The following is a 26,422-nucleotide window of genomic DNA, read 5'->3' as shown; positions in this document are numbered from 1 at the left end:
CGCGATCACGTGGGCAGCCCGTATTCCCAAACGCGTTTACGCCACTCCTTAGGAAGAAAGAGGAGAAGAAGCGAGTCCTGCGAGGGCAACGTCTCCTGGACGTCTACGCTGCCGGCGTAGTGCCCCGTAGTTGGTTGGCAGGGAAGGGCTAGGGGAGGATCGGGTGGGCGGGTGCGGGAGAAAGGCAGGGAGGCGGGCCGGGCTTCTGCCAGCCTCGGAATGGCCCTGGGTGCCAGTGCTTCAGCCGTGGGGCTGAGCGCTTAAAAGTTTCTGGGGGGGCGGGAAGGCCAGGGGGAGAGGTTTCCCCTGTCCCAAGCAGATCTGGATGGGGGGGCCCTTGTCACCATGGAGGGGGTGCTGTACAAGTGGACCAACTATCTGAGCGGTGAGTATCCCGGTCCTGCCCTGCCCTCTGCCCCCCTCGCCAGGCTGGGAGGGAGAGGCAGACAGCGCGTGTGTTTGTGTGCCAAAGGGACGGGAAGGGGGCAGCATCGCAGGCGCCCCATTCTGACTCTCCCGGTGGGTCTCAGGGGGTGACGGGGGTCCCAAGCATAGGATCCAACTCCTAGGGTCCCTTCACCCCCTACTCAATAAAATATTTGAGGGGGCTGCCCCCACAAAAAAAGTTAATGGAAATTGTCATTCAAATGGTTTGCATGCCGTGTCGTGTGACCGAGTCTGCTTATCTGCGCCCCCCCCCCCAATATTTTATTCAAGTTGACCCTCCCCCCCCGTCCCAAGCGCTGCAATAGGCAGGCTCAACCACGAAGGTACCGCATACATCTTTAACGTGCCTTGGGACTCGTGTGTCATCCCTAAAGAGTTTCAGAGGCGCAGCAAATGTAGGATCTGCTTCTTTGCACACACACACACACCCAAAGAACCCCATCAAGCAGGTAGCGGCTGCAGGTTAAAGGGTGGCAGAGCCCTTCGGTTAGACATGATCTGAGCTGGCAAGGTGATGGGGAAGAGAACTTTGCTTGGGACAGCGAACGCTGCCTCTCAGGAAGAAGGCAGCAGGGGACTTGATGGATGAATAAGTCTGACTTGGGATGCATGCAGCATCGTGTGTTTCTGCAAGTCCACACCTGGCACCAGCGTAGCTCATCTATGTATTTTGGAGGGTAAGAACAGAAAGTTAGAGGGATTTGTTGATAACAGAGTGAAAAATATGATACACACAAACATATATGTATATGTAGTTGATGTTCGTTTTGTTTCTTTCACTTCTGTGTTCAGTGGGGTGTTCTTTTTGTTGTTGCCTTCATCAGTTGACTGAAGTCTGAGTTTCCTGCACAGTATACAGTATGTGTGTGTCTTAAGAATGTGCCTGTGCCCTGATTGTGGTGCTCAAAGTGTTGTGAAGCATATCTTCTGTCTGAGAAGTTATCCTTTGGAAGATCAAGTTGTAATACAAATCTGGGTGAGACCTCCGGGTATAGGGTGGTATATAAATTCAGTAAGTAACAACAACAACAACAACAACAACAACAACAACAACAACAACAGTTTTGATTTAAACCAGCTCAGGAGTGGGGAACCATTTCCAACCAGTGAGCAGGATCCTTACCTTCATCACCCCCTGCACACCATTTTGACAGGTGGGTAGCGCCATCCACCTGCCAGTCACCTGACAACACCTTAATGTCACCATTTCCTTTCCCTGAATTATTCCAAACCACATGGGCAGAGGTTCAATGATGTGTAGGTCAACTGATTGACAGTTCCTGCAAACCCCATATATGATGCCAAGTGAAGGACCAGTGGGCATAGCTAAGAGAAAATGGCTTTGTGGACCGAATTGGGCACTTGAGCCAGAGATTCCTCACCGCTGGATGGGTCATATAGAAACGCAGCTGTGCCTAAGAATTAACTAAGTATCACACAGCAACTTGACTGATGAACTGTGTCAGCTTACTCACAGAGAGTTGTTACCTGGGCTTTTACCTGCGGATTAGCATTTGCCCAGAAGATTTCATTGGGACTAAATAGGCCTAACTCAAATAGTGGTAAATAGACTTTTAAAAAAATGCTTCAGCCACTTAGCAGCACAATGTTATGCATGTCTACTCAGAAGTAAATCTTAATGGGCGTGAAGGGAAAGTATTACAGTATAGGATTGCAAAGAAAGTATTATAGGATTGCAGCTTTTTACCTGAGGAAGTTCAAATTTCAAACTGTTTCCTGTTTACAGAGAAAAATCTGTAACTAAACAAAACACATAATACATAAATAATAATAAAACAAAACCCACCAGGCATGCTTAGCAGATTTCACCGCCTTCATTCCCTCCTTCCCACTCTTAAAACCTAAATAATGTCAGAGAAGTGTCACACTTTCAAATATTTACAAGAATTGCATCCTCTGCCCTACAAATATTTGCAGAGCAAACCGTGGCCGGGTGCATGGAATTATTGGCCGGAGCTCACTGTGAAAGAAATCAGAAAGTGTAACAGTTTCTGTCACTCTTTGTTGTAGAGCAACAAAACTACAAGGCTGAATCAGAGCGAACAGAATGACATTTTGGTTTACAAAAGTTACATTTAAATGAAATGGGTCGTCCTCGATGCTGGGAAAATATATTGATCCCTTTTCACAAACCAGAATCCAGATGCTTGACTTGAGAGTGTGAAACAGCATGCTTTAGCTTAATGAGTTCAGAATCTTGCTGCAGTATTTAGCATCTCATTGATATCGGATGACTTGGCGTTGTACAAGGGCGGTAGGAGTTCAGTGATAGGACAAGGAAATTTGTACGGAGATCAAGAACTAGGGTGTGGGCAGGCAACAGATCACAAAAGAGACTTCCTTCCTCTGTTGCTGAAGTGCGTCCCAGGTCCTCTCCTCCTCCTGGGCTTTTAGTACATTTATCATTCTTTGGTAGCCATGAGATGTATGAATTTGCTTTCCAAAACAAAACTGCCCAGTGTTCTGTTAATTGAATTCAGCTATGCTGTCCAGCATTGCAATAGCTTCTTTGGGGGGAGGTGCAGAGCAACTGCCCGATTCTATCCATGTTTCCCCCCAGAAGTAAACTCTGCAGAATGAGGTAGGACCCCTTCTCAAGTAAAACATACACATGCCAAAGAACTGTCCACAAATAAGTTGAGCTTAAGTATTAATAGGATCAAAGCCCATTCAGGCTGTAATCTTTGCGGCAGATTTTGTAGGAGTTGGTCGTAGTAGTTTCGGTGAGATGTGCTTCTAAATAAACATTGCACAGAACTGCACTATTACGCTGTTGGCCAGGAGCCAATCAGTTACTTTACGAGTGCTTAAGTCATCGCCATGCCCATGTGGGAGGGAAGAGGTGAGTCTTCTTTGCTAGGGTTGAGATAAGGTTCTTATATTCGCAGTTAATGGGTGCGGAGATAAGGCCGAACTATGCCACATATCACCTCATACCACATGTTGTTTCTTCCAGTTTTACACTGTGAGTCATGCTCTCTGTTGGTGTTTGTTGCCACGCCTTTCTTTAAAAAAAAACCCCTACCTGAGGCTCCATATAGTTTATGTTTTTGATTTTTTTTTAAATCAGTTCAATAAAACAAAACAAAACTGAACATAAGCCTACTGGATCAGGCTGTTTGCCTATCTACCGGTAATCTAGCATCCTGTTCTCATAGTGGCCAATGAGATACCTATGGGAAGCCTGAAAGCAGGATCTGACCACAAGAGTACTTTCCCAACCTATAACTCCCAACAACCAGAATCCAGAAGTAGGGCTGGGCGACATACATCATCCCAAACCAGATTGAATTCCATATTGTGATACCGATTTCATAAATTTTGACTTGCCAATGTATCGTGAATCATGATGTCTGTTAGCACTGGGCGATATATTGTCCCAAACCAGTTTGAAATCCATATCGTGATACTCGTTTCGTAATTTTTGACCTGGTGATGTATTGCGAATCATGATGCGTGTGTGCTGTGCAAAAATCACAATGTGAGAAAAACCGTGAAGCCAATGCCTCTACGTACCTCCATCCTTATTCCAGACATTGCAATATATATCATGATGTTTGGCTGGTGATATATCACGATGTTGAAAACCAGGTATCACCCAGCCATATTCAGAAGCATATTGCCTCTGACTATGCAGGCAGAGGATAGCCGTCGTTACTAGTAGCTATTGATAGCTCAATTCTCCATGAATTGATTTAATCTTCTTTTGAAGCCATCCAAGTTGGTGGCCATCAGTAGCTCTTGTTGAAGATGATTCCCTTATTTAACTATTGGGTGAGTGCAAAAGTCCTTTTCCAGCATTCTGCTGCGCCTGATGTCTCCATGTTCTGATGTCATGTAAGAGGGAGAACCCCATTTTTCTAGCTGCTTTCTCGACACTGTGATCCATCTCTATCATGTTTCCTCTTACACACCTTTTGTCTAAACTAAAAAGCCCCAGATGTCAGCTTTCCTCATAGAGTTGTTGTTCCAGCCCATTGATCAGTTTGGTGGCCCATTTCTGAACTTTTTTCTGGTATTCCAATATTCTTTTTGAGCTGAGGCCGTCAGAACTGTACAAAGTATTCCCAGTGTGGTCACACCATCGATTTCTATAATGGCAGTATTATATTGGCAGTTTTGTTTTCAGTTCCTTTCCTAATGATTCCTAGAATTGAATTCATCTTTTTCCACAGCTGCCACACACGGGGTCAACACTGAGCTTTTTCTACTTTTTGCCAAGTTCTTGTTCCAGTTCAGTCCCCATCAGCTCACACCCCATGAGCGTATGTGTGAAATTAGGATGTTCTGCCCCAATGTACACCGCTTTACACTTGCTGATATTGGACTGCATTTGCCAATTTACTGCCCCTTTGTTAAGTTTGGAGGTATTCTTTTGGAGTTCTTCACGGTCTCTCTTGGTTTGGACAACCCTGAACAATTTGGCTGACTCACTGCTCAGCCCTAAATCATTTATGAACAAGTTTAAAAACACATGCCCCAAGACCAATTTCTGCATCCACAGTCTCAACAAGATGTTCTCTCTCTGTATGCACGCTGATGGCTGCAAGTGACGCTAATAGGCTTGTGAGACAGTTATCCTTCCAGAAGCCATGCTGGCTCTGCATCAGTAAGAGTTGTTCTTCTATACGCTTGGGTCATTTTATCTTTAACAGTGCTTTCCATCAGTTTCACCAGAAGCAGATGTTAAACCAGGCATAGGCAAACCCGGCCCTCCAGATGTTTTGGGACTACAATTCCTATCATCCCTGACCACAGGGCCTGTTAGCTAAGGATCTGGATTGCCGAGTTTGCCTATGCCTGTGTTAAACTAACCAGCTTGTCATTTCTAGGATTACCCCTGGATTTCTTGTTACGCTAAAAATAGAACCCATTTTTTGCCAGCATTTGATTAACACTGAAAGCACCCCTGCAGTAGGGTTCTTAAAATTTATGTTAATAAAAGGGGTACATTTTGTTAATACAAATTACGGAGATTTAAAAATATTGTTCGGTCTTGAACGGCGCTAATAAGACAATAGCTGGGGCCTGAGCTGGATTTTTAACCCTAAGTAATTTTACTCAACACGTTTATTTTAAATCCCCATTTGTGAAATCATTTAGGAATGTATGCAACTTGGTGGCCATTGCTGGATAGCTAGCTCAGATTAAATGTGATGTAATAGCATAATATGGCTTTGGGATTAACCCAGTTCGAAGCAAGTTTCCATGTACTAACTCCAGAAATTAATCTGCATCTATATTGGAATTGTCTGATAATATTAAATTGGAAGGGTGTGACTTACTTACGTAACCAAGCTTTGTGGTAGATGCAAGTTCAAACACTTGCACTCTCAAAAGTACCATATAATGATCACTCCACATCTGTATATAGGACAAAATCGGGAGAAGAGAAGGCTAAAGGAGTAAACCCTACACAAATCCAGATTGAGGTCCCTAAGACGGTTGGATGATGTCTTATACGCCTCCTTCCGTCAACTCCTGCAGCCAAGCTGGTGCCAAATGCATTGTTCCGCTTTCCTTTCCTTTTTTAAAATTTTATTTATGCTTTTGGTTTATACATTTCACTAATCATTTTAACATTTCAAAACTTGATTTCCTTCCCCCTCTTTCTGCAGTTCCTTAAATTTATTTTTAATATCCAAATTAACTTAATTTGCTCATTTATTCATCTACTTTAAATATTTACTCTTACAAAACTGCAGGTTATTACAACAACCCTGCCAGTGTTCTTATCTGTTTACTATTTATCTGTAAATATTCAGTAAACCATTTCCATTCTTTTATAAAAAGTTTGTTATCTTGATTTCTTATTCTTCTGGTAAGTTTCACCATTTCTGCATATTTTGTATCCATTCTTCCTCTGCTGGGACTTCTGCTTCTTTCCATTTTGGGGCGAGTAACATTCTTGCCGCTGTAGTCACATACATGAATAAATTTCTGTACAGTTTAGGTAGTTCTGTCCCTATAATTCCCAAAAGTTCTGCTTTCCTTTGGACCACATCAGCAAGGCTGAGAAGGGGAGTCTTGTCATCTGGGCAGCCCAGGACCTCCAAACACACTGTCCAGACTTGGACTCCAGGGAGATGAAACAATGCAGGACGTAGCAGATTCTCCAGTGGTTTGACTCAACCCTGAAGGCTGTAACCCATTCTCTCTCAAGACAGACGGATGCAAACAACAGTTTTGTAAATACCAACTAAATACATGTATATTCCTTCTGGCTGTGATTAAAAAACCATGTTTCTTCCCAGGCTGGCAGCCTCGATGGTTCATTCTCGCAGGAGGTGTGCTATCCTACTACGATTCACGGGAAGATGCTTGGAAAGGCTGTAAGGGGAGCATCCAGATGGCAGTATGTGAAATTCAAGGTAACTAAGAGACACGAACCTGCAGTATGACTTCCATTGAGACATCTACATGCAGCCTCATTTGACTGTAAATAACAAACCTTGGTTTACCAAGCCAAGATAGGCTTGAGGCTTAACACACATACTCCATTTGTGCCACCCTTTCTTTCCTTGACACACTACAATGCAATACTTCCTTGCTTAACTAACCAAATGATCCAGGAAACCGTGATTACCTTGATGAGAACGAGCCAGCACCTGAAACCATGGTTTGAAGTTGGTTTCAGATTCTTTCTCTTCCCCCCCTCCCCCGATCCACATTACCATAGTTTGACCTGTTGGACATAGCGGGAAACCGTGGTTAACTAACCTAGTATATCTTCAGTTACAACATGCTGAGAACAGAAGAGGGAATTGGCAGCGTTTGTGGGCACAGAGCTCTTTCATGATGTTGGCTTAGTAAGCTGAGTCAAGTCTAATTCTGTTGATCTTAGTTCATTCTGCAGACAATACGCGGGTAGATTTGATCATCCCTGGAGAACAGTACTTCTATCTGAAAGCCAGAAATGCGGCGGAGAGGCAAAAGTGGCTGATTGCTCTAGGAACTGCCAAGGCCTGTTTGACGGACGTCCGGACACAGAAAGAAAAAGGCAAGCCGTACTTAGCTGAGACTTCTATCCCCACCTTACTTTCCCAGCATCCCAGAAAACAACATTGCTTGCTTTGTGTTTCCAGTCCCCCTCCCCGTCAGCAAATATTTAGAACAGTTTGTCTTGTGTTTTGTGGGACCTTCCACACCACAACCTTTGAGGCTCTATTTAGTTCCAACACATTTAGTTTGATTCAGCATTACAAGGGGACAGAAAGAAAGAATTGCTAACTTTATTCATTCGTTGATTAAATGTTGTCCTCCCTCCAAATAACCCACCTATGGGGGGAATTGTGATAATGGGTATTTATTTGCAGCATTGAAAAGTATTTAGTTGAGGCATAGGCAAACTCGGCCCTCCAGATGTTTTGGGACTACAACTCCCATCATCCCTACCTAACAGGACCAGTGGTCAGGGATGATGGGAGTTGTAGTCCCAAAACACCTGGAGGGCCAAGTTTGCCTATGCCTGATTTAGCAATTCAGAAGCATTATAAAGTTGTTTCTGGTCACATCCGTTTTGACTTACCTGTGTTATTGCTATTAATTCAGAGTTTACAGAAAACACGGACACTTTGAAAACAAAAATGGCAGAACTCCGGCTGTATTGTGACCTCCTTGTTGAGCAAGTGGCTAAAACGAAGGAAGTCGGCGTGTCTGGTGTTTCAGCAGCTCAGGTAATGTGGTATCAAATAAAAACCAACCTTGTCCAAGGTGCGAGTGAACTTCATATCAGTAGCAGCAATCCCTTCGCTGTAGCATCAATAATACGTTACAGGTGGAGCAGAACCTATGCCACATCCCAAGACCCCGTCAGCTTTTGGCTAGCCTGAAGATGCTGGCCTTGGCCTGCTGCTGTTGGGGGTTGGTTGTATTGTATACTTAGAAATTGTTTATTTTTATTGTTTAAAATAATTTTTATTAAATTTTTCAATTTTATATTCAACACAATCATTATTATCACAAAAAGCATATATAAATCCCTCTTCCCCCCTTCCCATGACTTCCCTCAACTTCCTCTTCTGGTTCTTTAAATATTTACTTCTCCTGCCTGTTTTATTCTACCTTAATTTTATAATCTTTTAATTAAAGGTTGTTGTAATCTTATCATTTTGGTACCATATTCTTCCATATTACATCGTATCCTTTATTATTTCCCAATTATTACATCTTCATTTTTTTACTTCTTTTCTTAATTGTAAGCGTTTACTCAAACCCTGCTACTGAGTAAATACAACATAAATGGTTCCAAGTCCTTTTTAAAGTCTCTATTGTCCTTGTCTCTTAGTTTTCCAGTTAATTTTGCCATTTTGGCGTACTCCGTCAGCTTTTCTTGCCATTCTTATTTTCATTCATATCTTGTAATTTTTCGATCTTTGGGCTAGTAGCATCCTAGCTGCTGTTGTGGCATACATAGTTTTTTCCACTTTTTGTCAAGTCTTGTCCTGTAATGCCTAGCAAGAAAGCTTCTGGGGTTTTTTTTAACAAAAGTTGCTTTAAACATTTTTTTCATTTCATTATAAATCATTTCCCAATAGCTTTTGATTACTTTACACGTGATAAAACGTGCCTTCTTTCTCTTCATACTTCCAACACCTATTGGAGCTCATTCTATACATTTTTGCCATTTTCACAAGAGTAATATACCATTGATCATTATTTAGAAATTGTTTACTGAGGGTGTTTTTTTATGTTCACATCAGTACAACTTTATGGTTCTGCCATATGCATTTATTTTTATTAATTAAATTCATCTCTCACTCTTCCAAAGAGGATCTTCAAAACATCTTTAAAACAATTCCAGTTCAGATGCAGACTGGAAAAATCAACATTTAGTAGAATGGGATTTTCTTATGGTTCCTAATTAAGAATGGCATGCCCTGGACACCCCAGTCTGAAGTGTTGGGGAGAAAGAGACCCCCATATCACTGTATCATCTGTTGAGATGCTCTTGCCTGTGTCTCTCCAATGAGGAGTGAGGCAGGTGTCCACAAAAATAGGAGCTGTTTCAGCTGCGGTGCCTGAGTTACCTAACTCCCTTCCCCTAGGAGGTCTAACCTGCCACTGATATTACTGTGCAGCAAAAAAAAAATACCCTTTCTATTCACCCAGAATTTGTTTTTAAAATTCTGTTAGCATTGTCTTAGAGTGTTGCTCTACTTGTCCCATCTTTGCCTTTTATACTGTTGATTTATTGTTGTGTTTTTATGTCCTTGTGGAAACACGCCCTCCCCCCCAAGAATTTTAACTAAATAAATAAGTTGTTTGTGCAGGTATGTCAACCTGTGCTGGAAAAAGCAAATGTTAGGAGCCTGGCTTGGGGCCAGGTAGAAACCGGGTAGTTCTTGGAAGGTAAAGTCCTCTTCCCATTTTGCAGAATGGAATTGATATGGGAGCGCTGTTGAAATCCACCTGCACTACCTTTCTGAAGACGCTTGAAGATTGTATGCACATTGCAAACGCAGCCTTCTCTCCGGAGATGCTTCCGTCTGGATCTCCCGGCGTTTCCAAACCGAACAAGGTAAGCTTAAGCGCAACCTCTCATCCTAAAGTGTCAATCCACCCTCCCCTTGGTTGCACTGTTGTTCAGCACTGCATTTATTTAGCAACTTCGGAATGCATAATTTAACTAGGAGGCTGCTGTACTAGTTTGCCTGTTTGAGTTGTACCCAATTTTGGAACTTTACAAGTTAAAGCGTACAGTCAAACCTCGGTTGTTGAACGTAATCCGTTCCGGAAGCCCGTTCGGCTTCCGAAATGTTCAACATCCGAGGCGTGGCTTCTGATTGGTTGCAGGAGCTCCCTGCACTCAAGCGGAAGCGGCATCAGACATTCGGCTTCCGGAAAGCATTCAAAATCTGGAGCATTTACTTCCAGGTTTTTGTTGTTCAAGTGCCAAAACGTTCCAAAACGGAGCCGTTCGGGAATCGAGGTTTGACTATACAATAAATCAAGCTGAGGGTCAAAGACATTTTGCAATATAGTCATTGGTGAAGTGTCCAGTAAGACCCATTCGATAATCGGGAGGACAATGATTAAACAAGAAAAAAGGAAACCTGACTCCTGAGACCATGAAGAGCAGCATACTGCTATATAGAGGGCTGGTCCAAAACATTTTGCTGCCTGAGGCAAAAGGACAAGATGGTGCCCTTCGCATTCCACATATAGAATGGCGATGGGAAGCCTCTTCCACCGCACTTGAGGGCAGCAGCTACTTTAGGGGGTTCAGAGCAACCTAGCTTAGAGGACTTGGAGGAGAGGGGGATGAGGCAAGAATGCCATTCAGCATCTTCCACATCAGATAATTGCTTCACCTGCCTAATGGTAGGGCCGGCCCTACATGCAAAAGTTTGTGTCTTGAATCCTTCCATATTCTTTGGATGTATCTAAGGTAAGCTGAAGCACCCAGTGGGAAGTAGCAGTGCCACAAACCTAGCCATCAGAATAGCTGCTGCTTACTGTGAGGAGGAGGGACGAGGCAGTATAGGGACATTGGCACTGTACGGATGCACTTGTGGGGTAAAACTGGCACTTCTGCTGGTATGCCCACACAGTCCAACATCTTTGCCACTACCTGTTCCCCTCCTGCTAAGGAGCAATGAGCCTGCTGGCCAGATGTGAGGGGTGCCACAGTGGCACTCTGAAGGAAAGTAAGTTTCTGAGGTTTAATGATACTAGCATAAACAGTTTTCTTTCTCTTTCCTCCCCACAGCTAATACCTTCCATCTTATTTAGCCGCGATATATCAGAAAGGTACGGTGCAGTTTTTTTCCTTCATTCAGGTGTAGAAATTCTCAGGGTCTGACTCTTTGGGATGAAGCCAATTATGCATCGCTGTTAGAAATAACAAAGAGAAGAAGCATAAAACCATGCTATTGAGGGGTGCACATGTGTATGTGTGTTCAATTCTTTAAGCTCTCTAGATCTCACCACCTGAAATAGGATGCATATCAATTCCAAGAACCTGATGGATGTCAGTTTATTTCTGTTGTTAAGGCAGTGCTACTGAACCATTTTAAGCTGTGTTCTCTTATTTTACTAGTCTTGGGTGTATATATATATATATATATATATATATATATATATATATATATAATCTGAATATGTACACCAAAAATACATTTTAGAGGCTACAGAGCTCCTTTTAAAAAGTAAACTGATTCTGTGACTGGGATGCATTGGGAGTGAAGCCACATTGTGTTACACCACTCCCAAAGCATTCTGGGAAGTGTGACTGGCATGAAGTGGCACAAGGCTGTCTCCGCTGTGCCCTGCCTTCCGCACTTCTGAGCGAAACCCACTAAGGTAAACGGCAACCCTATTCTGGATAGTTTGGAGAAATTATATTGTTCAAAGACTGTAATCAGATAATTCTGTTTAAAACAACAACAACAACAAACTTTATTGAACAAACAGGGTTCTTTTCTTTTGTTCCTCGCAGGAAGATGGAATTAAAAAACTGTGAAAATGGATCTCTGTATGCAAACACCAACCTTCATGAGCGATCCCTGATTGATAAACTGACCCCTGACCCCCTGAAAACTGATAAGATGGACTGCACAAACACGATCAAGCATGATTTGGCAGGTAAAATCATCAGTGGTTATTATTCAGAATCAATGGTGTTGACTCGTCCACTTTTCGGGTTCTTTACCAGTGTTCCGTCCGTCTAAATGGAGCATATAAATTATTATTGTGATTTAATGTAACTGGACTTCCGGTCGATTGCCAAGCCGTGAGCAAGCGGGATTCAACCCCCTGAGGAGGATCCAGCTTTTGGGGAGAAAAGCGGGGCATTGTGATTTAATGTAACAAGTGTGTAATTTGAAACTTCTGTATACTCTTGGCGAAAATGAAATTGAGAAAGCCACTGACATGGAAGCAGTCATTTTGAAGTCTGTATTATTTCACGTTTGTCCTGCCCTTCCTCTGAGAATCTCAGGGCAGTACAGACAACTCTCTCCCGCTCCCCTTTTATTCTCATGAAGCAAAGGTACCTCACAGGTAAAGTAAGGTTCTGCCAAGAGATACTGACTGGCCCAAGACTGAGTGGGGGATTTGAACCCAAGTCTCCTTGTTCTGAGTCTTGAAACTCTAACCACTACACCACACTGGCTGTGCATAAATCCAGAGACAGATTTCGGCAAGCTACACCCATCTCAAAGTTTTCCCATTCAGATTCTGTACGGGTGAGAAGCTGCACAGATGAGCAAGCAGGCATGCCTGCAAAACAGGATATTACTTAAAGAACGATACAGAAGATACAAAATCCACCGCAGTCTCTACCCTCCCCCCTTTTGTTTATATTCAGAGGCAGGTCACCAAGTTTAGTTTTCTGAAGATGTCTCTCCCTTTAAATCCAAGGTGGTGGCAAGGACGATGGAGAGGACAAGCTGCTGCCAAAAGAGGACAATCAAGTCGACAAATCTTTAAAGCCTGTAGTGGAATCAGCGAAGAGATCAACAGCATTGCAATCGGAAGAGAAATCAGACAAAGTGTTACCTACTTTTTTCAGCGCTATGAGCATTAGGTAATGTGCCACCCGGACAGAAATTGCATGGAGAACCTTGAGGAATGGAGTTCAGTCCATTAAGGGGGTGAATTTGCTCTACGTCTTCAGTTTTCTGTACAGAAGGAGAGGGCAGGCTTTGGGGACATGGGAAGCTGCCATCTACTGAGCCTGGCCGCTGGTCTTTCTAGCTTAGTATTGTCTACAGTAATATTTGGATATCTGTCACACAACAACAAATCAGTTTTATCTGTTGCAGACAAATATGAACATCTAGGTAATATCTAGGAGCATGCAAGTGCATACATTTCTGGACATGATATTATCAACATTATGTTGATCTCTTCTATAAAATACATGTAATCAAATTCTTGGTATACATGAAAAGCACTTTTGCACTCTGTGGGTTTCTCCAGTTATATAATTTTAGCGTTATTCCAGTTGTGAAGACGAATAACGTAAATGGCTTTGAAATAGGATTAAAGTGGAATTGCCCCATTACCTCTGATTGCAGTGTGGCCTTGGAATTCCTAAATGTGCTCTTTGTGTTCTTCTCCAAAGGTTTAGTGATATCAAGCTTTTTGAGGACGGAGGTATACCCACAGAAGAATTTCTACAATCTTGTAATGAAATAGTTCCTGTCTTGGGTATGTGATTGCTTGTTTCCTCTGTGGCATATATTGCACGGTGAATATCTCTGCTTTGCTATTGAAGCCTTAGTGGTTCGATTAAGAACATAATGATAAAGTGTGGCTTAGTGGGACATCAATGAATCTAGCCTATTTTTACCAAGCTTGTGTGCTCTTCCTTTCACCTCTCTTCCTCCAACTCCTCTCCTCCTCCCTCGTGGTCAGCAGCAATAAGTTCAGAAGCTTTTGCTTTTGATAACCAGAGCTTGCCATGTCATTCAGACCCCCTAAAATGCAGTTAATCTTAATTGAGGTTAGTTAGCTTCAGAAACCGTAGTTAATATTAACCACAGTTTACTGGATTTGGACAACACAACAAACTGTGGCTAACCAAAAACAAAAAAAAACTCCAAAGTACTGCACCCAGCTATGTTGGATGAAGACAGTGGGTGGTGGAATGTGTGAACCCAGGAATAGACTAGTCATGTTCACATGATAAGTGAAGTGTTCAAATGGAACCATTTGTTATGTGTGTTGTTTGGGCATCCTTGCCCCCAAAGAGAGAATAAACCACATGCATACCACCTTGAGTGTCATGATGGAAGAAAGTAGGATGTAAGAACAAAAATATAAACAAATCTTATAAATATACCCAGCACAGACCTCTTATTTTACCATGAATCTACCCGATGGCTTGCCTTTTAAGCTGTCTGAGACTTTGTGGTTGCCTTTGATCCAGTGAAAAGTCATTGAGTTACCCAAATCATCGTTCTAGACAAGAACTCCTTTTGCTTACAAAATGGAGGGGAAGCCCTGCTTTATAGGGGATGCAAATATTCTTACGTTCTCAACCCAGCTCCTCCTTCAGCTTCTTTCATGCCTTTGAATGCCTTCAAGAAAAAAATCTGAGGTGCTCAATCCTTTCTGCCCTGTTGCCTGTTATCCAGGTTGACCTTTGAGGTCTTGAAAACTCATCTTCTTTCTCCTAGACAAACTTGGGCCCACAGTCTTTGCTCCCGTTAAAATGGATTTTGAAGGGAACATCAAGGTAATGGCTTCAGCTTAACATTCAGTTCTTTAATGATAACTATTTTTAAAATAAATAAAAAATGCTGAAATAATCTTGCAGGTGCTGTTTGGGAAGTCACTCTGTGCTTGGTTCTTTTTTAAATTAAACTTTTATTAATTAAAAATACAGACATATACAAGTGCTTGGTTCTTTATGTGCTTCTCCAGACATGGGCGCAACCAGGATTTATGTTGGGGGGCGGGGCGACAGGACACCTCCTGTCGTCATCCTCTCTCTGGTTCTTTCTAGCAGATTCGGAACAAAATGTCTCAACAACAGTTGTTTTCAATTACTTTCTTCTGACCCCGAGTGCTCAGAAAAATCTGTCAGAACATTACAGATATTCTGATCATTTTTACTTTTAGTAAAGTATTTTTATTTATTTACTTGATTCAGGGAACATCTGCCCCCCTCTGCACCCCCCTGGCTATGCCCATGTCTCTGAACCATGAGTCCAGAGACATTCTCCCATGAGTTGTTAGGCCTTGCTTACCCTCAGCCATTTGCCATTTGCCATTTGCCTTGCAGCTGAGTATTTGAATCCAAGACCCACATTGTTAGGGTGGACTGTGTGGCTCTTTTCCAGATGTCACTTTCCCCAAGAAACCACTTAAGTTGGACCAAGCTATGTGGTTCCTAATTCAGATGCAGTGCAGGAATTAGCTCCACCCTACCTGGCAAGTGTCTTCTGTTCCTTCCCTGTCGGACGCCCCTCACTATATAATTTCTGGGTATGGGCCTGCCAGAAATACTGAACGCCAAAGTGTGTGATCTGGTTCTCTCTCCCGTCTAGAAAGTAAATCAGAAATACATAACCAACAAAGATGAGTTCACCACTCTTCAGAAAATTGTCCTACACGAACTGAGCTCTGAAGAGGCAGCACTTAGAAACTCTGCCACGCAGGCCCTCCTCTGGCTGAAAAGGTAGGTTTGTCTAACTTTGGGGGTGTGGGTGAGGCTGGTTGCACTGCTAACCAAGATCCATTTTGGGCCAGAACCAAATATCCAGCTAAGTCATACCAGTTTAAAAGCAACAGACTTAAGTTAGTCTACGACTAACACTAGATATAACCCAATTAATTGCTTTTTAATTTGGATTCTAGAAGAAGGCAAAGGGCACATTTAATGATCACCGGTGACAGTAAACATGGTCCGGGGCCTACCTCCTGTGGACTCCCTTTCCTAGGTCTGGCTAGTGAATTCCCCACCCTCAGGGAACTGAAAAAGGCTCAATACAGGCGTTAACCAGTGGATTGACAGTATGACCACACTTGCAGCTTATGAATGGACTGCTTGCAGGCGTAGAATTTGTTTGGATAAATATGACAACATTTGGAATGAGTTTATACAGGATGTGGCAGGCTATTAATATCTACATATGTATTAGGATAGTAACATAATGTCAATTTATATAAGAATGTATGGGAGTATACTACATTGTACTGTGTGTGTGTGTGTATTTCTCTACAAATTCTTGTTCTTTTTTCTCTTCCCCCCTTTTTTTCTTTGTATCAATTTTTTTCTTTATAATTGAAATTCTTCCAATAAAATATTAATACTCACAAACACACACAAACCAGAATTGCAACTGACTTTTCACACTATTGCAGATGCTACACTTTTTCGGTATCTCCATTCTGCTATACAGTCGTACCTTGGATCCTGAACACCTCGTGACTCGGACATTTTGGCTCCCGAACGCCGCAAACCCGGAAGTGACTGTTCCGGTTTGCGAACGTTCTTTGGAACCCAGACGTCCGACGCAACTTCTGTGGCTTCCAGTTGGCTGCAGGAGCTTCCTGCAGCCAATCAGAAGCCACGCCTTGGTTTCTGAACGTTTTGGAAGTTGAACAGACTTCCGGAATGGATTCCGTTTGACTTTTGAGGTACGACTGTACTTTATCCAAACCTGTGGGTGTGACATAGCTGCTGTGGCTGAAGAAGGTGTGATTCACCTGAACAGCCATTTGAAGCTCAGCACGCTTTATAACCTTTGCAGTGACAGCTTTTCCTTTCTTTTTTCTCTTTTCTTTATTAGCACAATATCCATTAAAAATTATCGTGCTGTACAGCTTTTTAAAAAATGAATGTTTAATAAACCCTTTCTGGTCACTGCCTTTTGGGCAACACTGTTAACATCGGCAAACAGAATGGGGTTCCCCCCCCCTACCCGATATACCACTGCCCATATTTTCTATTTAAAAAATATTTTAAAGTAACAATTTCAAGAGACAGTATGTGCTCTAACTTCATTCCCTTGTTCCAAACAGGGGTTTAAAATTTCTGAAGGAGTTTTTGAAAGAGCTAAAGAATGGCGAGAAGAATATTCAAGCAGCATTGAGTAAGTGCAGAATATTTTGTGGAAAACAATGGAACTCCACATTTTCGAGGGTGGCAGAGGGGAAACTGGCTTAATTCACTCACATCATCACATGTGCTGAGCGAGAGTGGTGTTTATAATGAAAACCATACTTGGAAATTCGACATGTTTGCTTTAAGAAGGAACGTTTGTTTGATTTATTATTTTGCCAAGCCCCTGAGACGGTCTCAAAAACTTGTCCCTCTGCGCAGCATCTTACAAAATGTTTACTCCCCCCCCCCTTCTGTCGAATTACAGATAATGCTTATGGCAAAACGTTACGGCAATACCACGGCTGGGTTGTCCGAGGGGTTTTTGCGGTGAGTGAGCTTTTTTAGTTAACGGTGATCATAAGAGTAGATTTCTTTAAACTCAGTTATTTTACAGATCGTATACACACACTCTGGATGTATTCATGTATTGCAATTAACTGATTTTCTGATCTTTGCCTCTGACTGCTAGTTCGCACAGACACTGTAAGCCAGCAGAGGGTTGGACTCAAACTCCAATCAGCCCTTGCCATTGGTCAGAGATGATGGGGGTTGTAGTCACAGGTCCCCCACCCCTGCTGTCAGCAGTAATGCCATTGACTTACCACTGATATTTCAAAAGCTTACCAAGAATAAAGTTGTTTTATGGGCAGGAGGCTGGCTACTCAGTGATAGTATCAGATAATTATAGTTGGAAGGGACCCTGAGGATCATCTAGTCCAACCCCCTGCAGTGCAGGAATATGCAGCTGTCCCATACAGGGCTCGAACCTGCATCCTTGACATTATCAACACTATACTCTAACCAACTGAGCTATCCAAAAGTGGTGCTGAGTCATTTCTCTAACTGACCATCTATGAGTGTGGTTATTTCCTCACCAAGCATGACAGAAAAACATATATATTTCAGGGAATGGAGGACAGAATTCTTTTCTTCCTTCCCTCTCTCCTTATCCATACCTACATAGGAATAAGCCCCATTTAATTAATTGTGGCTTACTCCTGAGTAAATGGGTCTAGGACTGCAGCCTAAGTTGGCAGCTCCCTCTGCTGTTTAATGTGAGAAACAATGCTGGGAGTCTACACAAGCCAGTTGTGGTTGTGTTGTTTTGTTTTGGGATTTGGATAAAAATAGGGTTGCTGTTACTCTTTTTCAGTGTAAGAATGCAACATACTTACCCGTGGGTTGACTCTCAAGCAGAATCAGGGGTGCATGGGATATGCACAGAACATTTATATATTACAACATTTATATCCTACTTATCCTTCAAAGAGCTCAAGGCGGCATACATGGTTCTCCCCCTTTCCATTTATCCGCACAACAGCCCTGTGGGGTGGGCTAAGACTCCCTCTAGATGTGCTTTTTACTATGCATTTATGATGCCTTGTGCTCGTAGGAGCAGTCACACGCAAACCCTCTTTTAGTGCTATTTGTATTGAAGCTGCATATTGGTGTATCCTGCAACTTTTCAAAGTGTTGGTGTTGACTTTTAAAGCCCTAAATGGCCTTGGCCTTGTATGCCTGAAGGAGGGTCTCCACCCCTGTGATTTAGCCTGGACACTGAGGTCCAGCTCCGAGGGCTTTCTGGCAGTTCCCTCACTGTGAGAAGTGAAGTTACAGGGAACCAGGCAGAGGGCCTTCTCAGTTGTGGCACCCACTCTGTGGAAGGCCCTCCCACCAAATCGCAAGGAGATAAGTAACTGCAACTTTTAGAAGACGCCTATATGTTTTTATATTCTGCTGGAAGCCGCCCAGAGTAGCTAGTGCAACCCACTCAGATGGGCGAGGTACTAATAATAACAATAATAATAATATACCACAAATATTCAGCTTTATTTTTGTTCTGCTTTTGTTGAACTAGAACCCCTCCTGACAGCAATAGCACGGTAGCACTGGGGAAGTGTCACAGAACCAACTAATAAAGCGGAATAAATCCACCAATGCTCTACAGTCATACCTCAGAAGTCGAACGGAATCCATTCCAGAAGTCCGTTCAACTTCCAGAACGTTCGGGAACCAAGTCACAGCTTATGATTGGCTGCAGGAAGCTCCTGCAGCCAATCGGAAGCCGTGGAAGCCGCGAAGGACGTTTGGGTTCCAAAGAATGTTCGCAAACCGGAACAGTCACTTCCGGGTTTGCGGCACTGGGGAGCCAAAACGTTCGACTCGCAAGGCATTCGACTTCCGAGGTAAGATTGTATTATTATTTTGTTGAGAGCGTGTTGCAGAATGCCACCGCAATAAAAACACCTGCCTGGAGGGCTCCATAGTCTCTTGCTCCACCATACACATTTGTTAGGTCTTCGTTATTTTGCAGGACTCTTTGCTGCCTTTCTAAGAGTCACACCCACGTAAAAGTTTGCTTATCTCCCGCCGCACCCTTCCCAGTCTTTTGTGCACAATAGTTAAAATCACAAGACACCATGTGGATCTCCCTTCGCTTCTGTTCCTTGCAGCTCGCGCTCAGGGCATCTCCGACCTACGGAGACTTTGTGGCTGCGCTCTCTATCGGAGAATGCGAGAACCAGGAAGAAGCTTTTTACAACGGAATGCAAAGGGACCTCGACATGTACCTACCAGCCATGGAGAATCAGCTCTGCATCTTGGACGCACTGTATGACGAACACGGGCTGGAGTCGGACGAAGTGGTGTGATCGCCAGCCCCACGCAGTGCCTCGCAAATTCAGGGATTGTGTCCGCTAACATAGCTTTTTATCCCCAGAAAGCTATTCTGTTTCTTTGTGTTTTTCCATGCTTGGGAAGGGACTCGGCGCTTCCTTTTTTATACACTTTTATTACTATTACCATTATTTTCTGAATGCTTGCTCGTGTTTCAACGCAAAGGTGCTATACATTCAGGCGAGATTGTGACTGTCCTGATGACAGGTACCTTAAGCCGGATCTCGCGGTGTTTGCTGTGTGGCAGGCTATACATGGCGGTGACTCCAAGAGCTGTAGTTTAGTATCACGGCGTTTAGTACCATTGGGCTGAATAGTTCGGAGCTTTTCCTTACTGGCGAAATGACCGCAGATCAAATCAACAAAAGCAATAGTAGCGTTCAGTCTAGTGGCTGTAAAACGTAGCCAGGATTTGCAAAGCCACCCTTCCCATTTTAGTGCAAGTCTTCCTTGCAGGTTAAATCATACCCAGAACCCAGGGACTAGTGTCGCAAGTAACCACCCACTTTCATCATGTTGAAGCAATTGGCTGTATCCCTCCACGAAGGATCTGCCCCATGCTCACTTAACCATGGTGACAGATGACTGCTGACCTCTTTAAGGTTGTGAATGTGCTTCCATTGCTTCCAAGCTGATGTTCTCGTGCTAAGCCAGAAGCACTGCGAAATTCCTCGTGCCACAACAATCATGTATCTTGCACACTGCCTGTCTCTGCTCCAACAGAAGGTGGAGGGAATGGAAGAATGCACCACTTTGCTCCAGCAAAGTTGCAGATGCTTTCTAACTTCCGGGTTCGCTTGCTTTTGGAATCGGTAGAACCCTTTGCAAGTTAGGATTGCGGCTTTTGCTGCCTGTGCTTTAGAGACCTATTTGAAACCAAATCATAAGCATTCCGTGTCTGTATTTGAGTCATTCCCAACTCTGGATTGCAAAAAGGCTGGATTTGGAGCAGAATCTGTGGAATGGTGAATCAATCCATAAACAACTGTCTTCTTCAGAGTAATTGGAAGCCCTTTTTTTTTTTAGGTCCAGATGTAATTTTAGAATACATGAGCGTTTCCACTGCTAATTTTTTTTTTAATTACTAGGTTTGTCTAATCAGAGTTCAGGGTGAACAGCTTTCCTTACGATTATATATAAAATTCATCTCTGGTATATGAAAGCTGGTATATGAAATGTGTATTTATATAGGCACTAGTAGTGTTACTGGAATTACTTCTGAGTTCTTACAGACAAGGGAATTCAAAATGTTACATGATACCTGGGCAGAAACAAGTAGTGTGTCGTGTTCCCCAGACTTAAGGGCTACATATCAATATATTGCCAAAACCAGTCTTTGGCTCAATGTTCCCCTCCCAGAAAACTGCCACTGCAGTTTCTCTGTTTGTCCCGTCTGTTGGTTCTTCACATTCTCCTGGTTCTTGTGTCTCATTCTTCTTCCTCCTGTGTGTAGCATTCTCCCCACATGCAAGATGGAACCTTTGTTTTCCTGAAGTCCTTTGGGGTCATTGGTCTCATGTGGAAGATCATGGAGGCCTCGGGTTGAATTGTTCTGTAGGAGATGATTACCCAGGCTGTCAGGAGCCAACAGATAACTGGCCTGAAAGCTTATTGTGTGGTCTGTAACCATACAGGAAAGAGATTTGTGTGGCCAGTCATGTCATGTCCCCTGATTTCAAAGATATTCACAAGTGATAATGCTGAGCCTAAAATACATACAGTATTTGGAGGTTGCAGTGACCACATCACAAAGTTGCAGGTACCACTTGTTCAATTGGTACCTCATGGTACCTTAGAGTACCAGTCTTAGAGCTTCCAGTCATCTGAATACACCCTCAATGTCTCTGGGTAAAAACTAGTATGGATAGACTAAGGAGAAATTAGGCTGCAAAATCATGAAGAAACCAGTTCCAGTACCCTCAAACACTTTCTACGATGGGATTCCCATAGAACAAGTCCTTTTTAAAATAAATAAATCCACATTATAATTGAAACATACCTAAGGACCTCTGTTGCCTTTAGGATTGAAACAGGGGATCACTGAGTCAGCAGTTTAAAAGAAAGCTTTAAATGAATTAAAGCACAAAATTAAGTACTTGAATTTAGACACCACAAGATCTGCTTGGGCTATAAAATTGCAAATAATCTGGAATCTGGAAAATTCAGGGAAATTGTACTGTTGGGCACAAATGCTACCATTATCCCTGCTTTTAGCCACTGGAACAGAATTCAACAGGATTACTCCAAACACAGTCATATTTCATCTGCAACTTTTAATCCATATGGAGCATATAATCTCCTGTTTATTCACTTACTGACTTTCTGATAAATAACCAAGGTGGCGAGCAGGGTCATAAATGTGTGATTCAATAGAGCAGCCTTTCTACACCTTGGGTCCTCAGATGTTGGACTACAACTCCCATCATTCCTGGCCAGCAGGTCAGGGATGATAGGAGCTGTAGTTTAATAACATCTGGGGACCCAAGGTTAAGAAAGGCTGCAATAGAGAAACATTCAGCCAGTAACCCTATTTTTATTTTGAACTTCTGTTGCTCACAGTGCATCATTTCCCATCAATTATTTAGATCTCTTGTTGTCTTGAATATTATGTTGATAATTTATTTTCATTGCAATTTAAGAAATTTCAATGAGGCCATATTTGGGGCAGGGGGACTCAGCTTTGCATTTCTTTATTGAATGCACAGCACCTAGATCTGTGAGGCACTTTATAAATGTTGTTGTTGACATTCCGGGTGAGGGAATTTCTCACTTGTGCCATCATTGTACCTAAATCCCCTCTGCAGCAATGCAATAATTTCAAGGAAAGATTCCCTAATCCTCTAAATTCACTTTGTGCATTGGCTGTTATTTTAGATAGGTCATAACATTTGAGCTGCAGCAGAGGGCATGTTTTCCAGTTATCTCTTCATCATTCCCAAGTGAAAATCCAAGATGGAGGATCTTTCACTATTTGTTTATAGAGTCCGGTTCATGTGACCAAACTGAATTAGGTAGATTAAGAGGACCTGTGCAGAGATGATCATGTGATGTGTTCCCCATGTACTCTGCTCTCATTGCCTCTCTTTATATCCACCATTCTCGCCACTTCCAGTAGCTTGACAAGAGGTGAATTTCGAGTTGAAAGCTAGGCACAAACCCTTCCCCCGTGGGTCAAGATTAACTTGTTTGTTTGTTTGTTTTAGGCATTAAGTGGCATCCAGCCTGCATCTGCTTACTCCAACAGCTGCCCATCATTTTATAGCAGGCACTTGTGCCAACAGCATTTTATTTTGTGTGTTTCCATTTTGTCATTGTTTCCTCAGAACATCACCTTACCTTCAGCTCCGCTCCCCCCCCCCCTTGAGCAGGTGGTCTTCCTCAAATGGTCAGTTTCTTCCTTCCAACAAATACACAAAGAGAGATATTCTGAAAAGTAGCGTTCTTTTTTTATATATAGTGTCGGGCCTCTAGAATGCCTATTTTGTTTGTCAAATGACATTGCCTAGCAGTTGGCGGTATGGGAGCCATTTTGTATATAGACTGTACAAATAAACACAGCCTAGCGGACAAAATGGCTGGTTCTCCTAACTCTGCTAAGTGTGAGCGTTTTAGAGGATAGCTGAAGTGCTTTGAGGTTTAAAAGAATAACGAGGGGTCCCTTTCAGCTGAACTACAAACACGCTTCAAGTGACAGCTAAGTGGTTAACATGTGTCACTGACTTGTGCCACATGAGCAACAGTGAATTGCAATTAGTCCTGGTGCATTTCTGTCATCTGACTCCCTTAAAAGAAAAAAAAAAAAGGCTGGGAGATACATATTCTCAGGGATTTGAGCAGCAAGGGCAAAAACCCAGTACTGTAGTCTTTAAAGACTCTTGATTGTTCATGTAAATAATGTTGTAGACCAGTTGAGACCTCCTGCAAAGTGCATTTCTATTCTAAACTGTATGAACGGTGGACTTTTGCACAAGACGCAAGAAGCTTCCAAAACTGTACTGCGTGTGAACTGCTGTTGGCATGTTTGACTTGCACTCTGTATATCTTTGTAGAGTACATGCCTGTTGTGTTTGAATGAAGGACAAAAGGTTTTACTAGAGTTACCCCCTACCTTACAGGAATCCCCAGCATGTGCTGTGTTGATTAGATATTTTGTAATGTTTCCTTTTGAAGACACAGGTAGTTGCCAAAAGACAGCCTGAAGGGCATAGTGGCATTCTCATGATTCGTTACACTGAAATGGCAAATGTTTTGAGACTGGCTAAACCGACGGATCACAGCAAGGGTCTTGTTCTTAAAAGAAATATTCCTTTAATATATATATCAGAGAATAACTTATCCTAGTAGAAGTCATGGTAGGGAAAACTATACAATTCTATTTATTATGGCCACCCCCTCTCCCTTCATTTGAACATGTTGCATGGCTTGGGAAATGGTCAACACTTAGGCAATTACTAGGCATTGGGTACAATCCAGAGATTTTAATATATATATATATAAAGAAAACAACAACACATGGGCGTTTCCCCACTGAACACACCGACATGTGGAATGCACTCCGCAATGCTTTGATGATGACAATAAAACTTCCTTTGATTTTATTGTGTCTAAATTGCGATGGTTATTTCTTCTCTGTAGTGGCACCCGCGCCATGGAACTCCCTCCCCTCGGATGTCAAGGAAATAAACAACTTAACTGACTTTTGTTCAGGGGGAGGTTTTTAATGTTTGATGTCGTGTTTTAATTTGTTGGAAGCTGCCCAGAGTGGCAGTCAGATGGGCGGCATTTTATTTATTTGTTTGTTTGTTATTTCATTTATCTCCCTCCACTGAACTTAAACCTGTCTCCACTTGAGTCTCATCTGAGCACTGGCGCACACAGGAAGTCAGGGACTTTATGCTTAGAAATGTTTTAGTAACGGAATGAAGCACCTAAGAATGCTTCACGCTAATAGCCTACTGTTAGAATTAGAGGTTTGGGCTTACCAAGGTTCATCAGGCACCTTTGATACGCGACACGAGGTATCCGGAAATGTCGCTTTAAAAATGGTTGTATTTTGCCCTTTCGTTGCCTAAGAAATTTGCCACCAAGCTCTGCGACGAGCAGTGGGAGCAAGGGAAGGCACCCGTGGTGAACTCTCCAGTTGCCTTTGAAGAATGCCCTGCCAGCAAAGAGGGAGATTCCCCGTGAAATTAAACTGTCTTTTGAAGTCTTCAGTTAACAGGTCCTGGGGCTGCTCAGCATTAGTGCTCCCTGGCTTACGCTGGGTACAGTATAATAGGCAAAGATGGACTTGCTGCTTGCAAAGCGCTGATAAGAGCAGCGGAACAATAAGAGAAGGGCAACGAAATGGGTCCCGAACATACCAGCAGATTTATTTAGACTGCTGGCTTCAGGGTTAAGAAGCTTCGCATATATATACAGTGATTATTGGAGTGGGATAAGAGATTAACCTTTAAGCATGGCAGGGTTTTCTTACACAAAACGTTTCTGCATAGACAAAACCAAAGCGTGGTCTATAGTTCCTTTGTGACTTCCTATCTTTCTTATTTATTTGCAGGTTTTGTAAATAGCTTCATAACCAAAAGCTACCAAAAAGGTGTACAGTATAATAAACTCAGTAAACTAAAACCATTTCTACAATTAACCCATAAAATGATTAGGTCACACTTTAGGGAAGGCCTTCTTAAAGCAAAATAATGTCTTCAATAGCCACCTAAATATCAAATTGTGAGGATTTTTTTTAAAGGCAAATTGCTGCACAAATGTGGAGAACTAAACTTAAGATTGGGAAAAATGAGAAATGGAAAGAACCAAAATCGACAGATTTGTCCATCACTAGTGATACCTCAGCTAGGAATGAAGCCCCCAACTAGTCCCTGCCTTTTCAGAAAATAGTTATAGTGTTGTTCCCTGACATTTTCACTATGGGGCAGTCTTCAACTGTAGGAGAAGCAGGCACTGATGAATAAGAGGGAAAGGGGGCAAAGATCTATTAATGTGTATGGAAGGCGTCTTAAATTCTGTCTTGCAAGAGGTTTCTCCCAAATAATCTAGGAAATTGCCCCAAGGGTGTTGAGGAACTAAATCAATGTTGTTAACCACTTGGAGCATCAATGATGGGGTTATTTCTAGATTAGAGACCCCAGTGCCACCCAGTCAGCTATGGAACTAACCAATGGCATTGGCAGCAAAATGTTGCAGTGTGGAGCACTCCTTTTCAGGGTTTCAGCCACAGTCCTGTTCATTATTCTCAAGCTATCCTCTCCAATTTTCTGATTTCGCTCTCCCTCAAAAGTCAGCATTCTGTGCTTGCTCAGTCCTCATTTGGCTGTTTTTTGTTCCCTCCCCTTAATAGTTGACTGGCAATGCAACATGTGTTCAAAGATGGAGAGGTCTCCCTCTAGACACTATGTGGGCAATATGCCCGGCACTTTCTGTGCAAAAGCTTGGGATCCTAGAAATGTGTGGGATGGGAAATGTTTAGCAGGACAGGCCAATGGTCAGGGACTACAGTGATCCCAAATAGCTCCATTCCTATGCCTGGTACTAGGTAAAGCAGACTAAGCAATAGAACATTTTCTTATTAACACCTTTGGTACAGAATTCAAAGCAGCATATTGTAGAACTTGGTTGCCACCCATTGGTACATGCAGATGCCAATAGATTTGGAAAAGCGTGTGGATATTTCCCCCCTTCCCTTTTGCCTCTTGTCTTCTCCAG

General features: G+C 42.7%; 1 protein-coding gene across 1 annotated transcript; it reads left to right on the top strand.

Moving 5' to 3' along the window:
* Positions 1–218: 218 nt before the first annotated feature.
* PLEKHA8 (pleckstrin homology domain containing A8) lies at positions 219–19,826 on the top strand. The gene is made up of 14 exons (XM_033166355.1): positions 219–385; positions 6,723–6,839; positions 7,313–7,468; positions 8,020–8,144; positions 9,845–9,988; positions 11,180–11,220; positions 11,909–12,054; positions 12,832–12,997; positions 13,538–13,623; positions 14,595–14,653; positions 15,468–15,598; positions 16,945–17,015; positions 17,292–17,353; positions 19,480–19,826. Exons 1-14 carry the CDS (start codon positions 346–348, stop codon positions 19,675–19,677), a joined length of 1,542 nt encoding a protein of 513 aa, XP_033022246.1. The 5' UTR covers positions 219–345; the 3' UTR covers positions 19,678–19,826.
* Positions 19,827–26,422: the final 6,596 nt, after the last annotated feature.

This window comes from Lacerta agilis, chromosome 12, assembly GCF_009819535.1.
Source record: "Lacerta agilis isolate rLacAgi1 chromosome 12, rLacAgi1.pri, whole genome shotgun sequence".
Taxonomy (NCBI): domain Eukaryota; kingdom Metazoa; phylum Chordata; class Lepidosauria; order Squamata; family Lacertidae; genus Lacerta; species Lacerta agilis.
The sequence above is the reverse complement of the archived record's forward strand: the minus strand, read 5'-3'. Positions and strand labels throughout refer to the sequence as shown.

Coding starts and splice junctions, on each gene's coding strand:
- PLEKHA8 (XM_033166355.1), top strand. CDS start 346: ATGGAGGGGGTGCTGTACAAGTGGACCAACTATCTGAGCG. Junction 7,469..8,019: donor CCGGACACAGAAAGAAAAAG/GCAAGCCGTACT, acceptor CTATTAATTCAG/AGTTTACAGAAAACACGGAC. Junction 12,998..13,537: donor TTCAGCGCTATGAGCATTAG/GTAATGTGCCAC, acceptor TCTTCTCCAAAG/GTTTAGTGATATCAAGCTTT.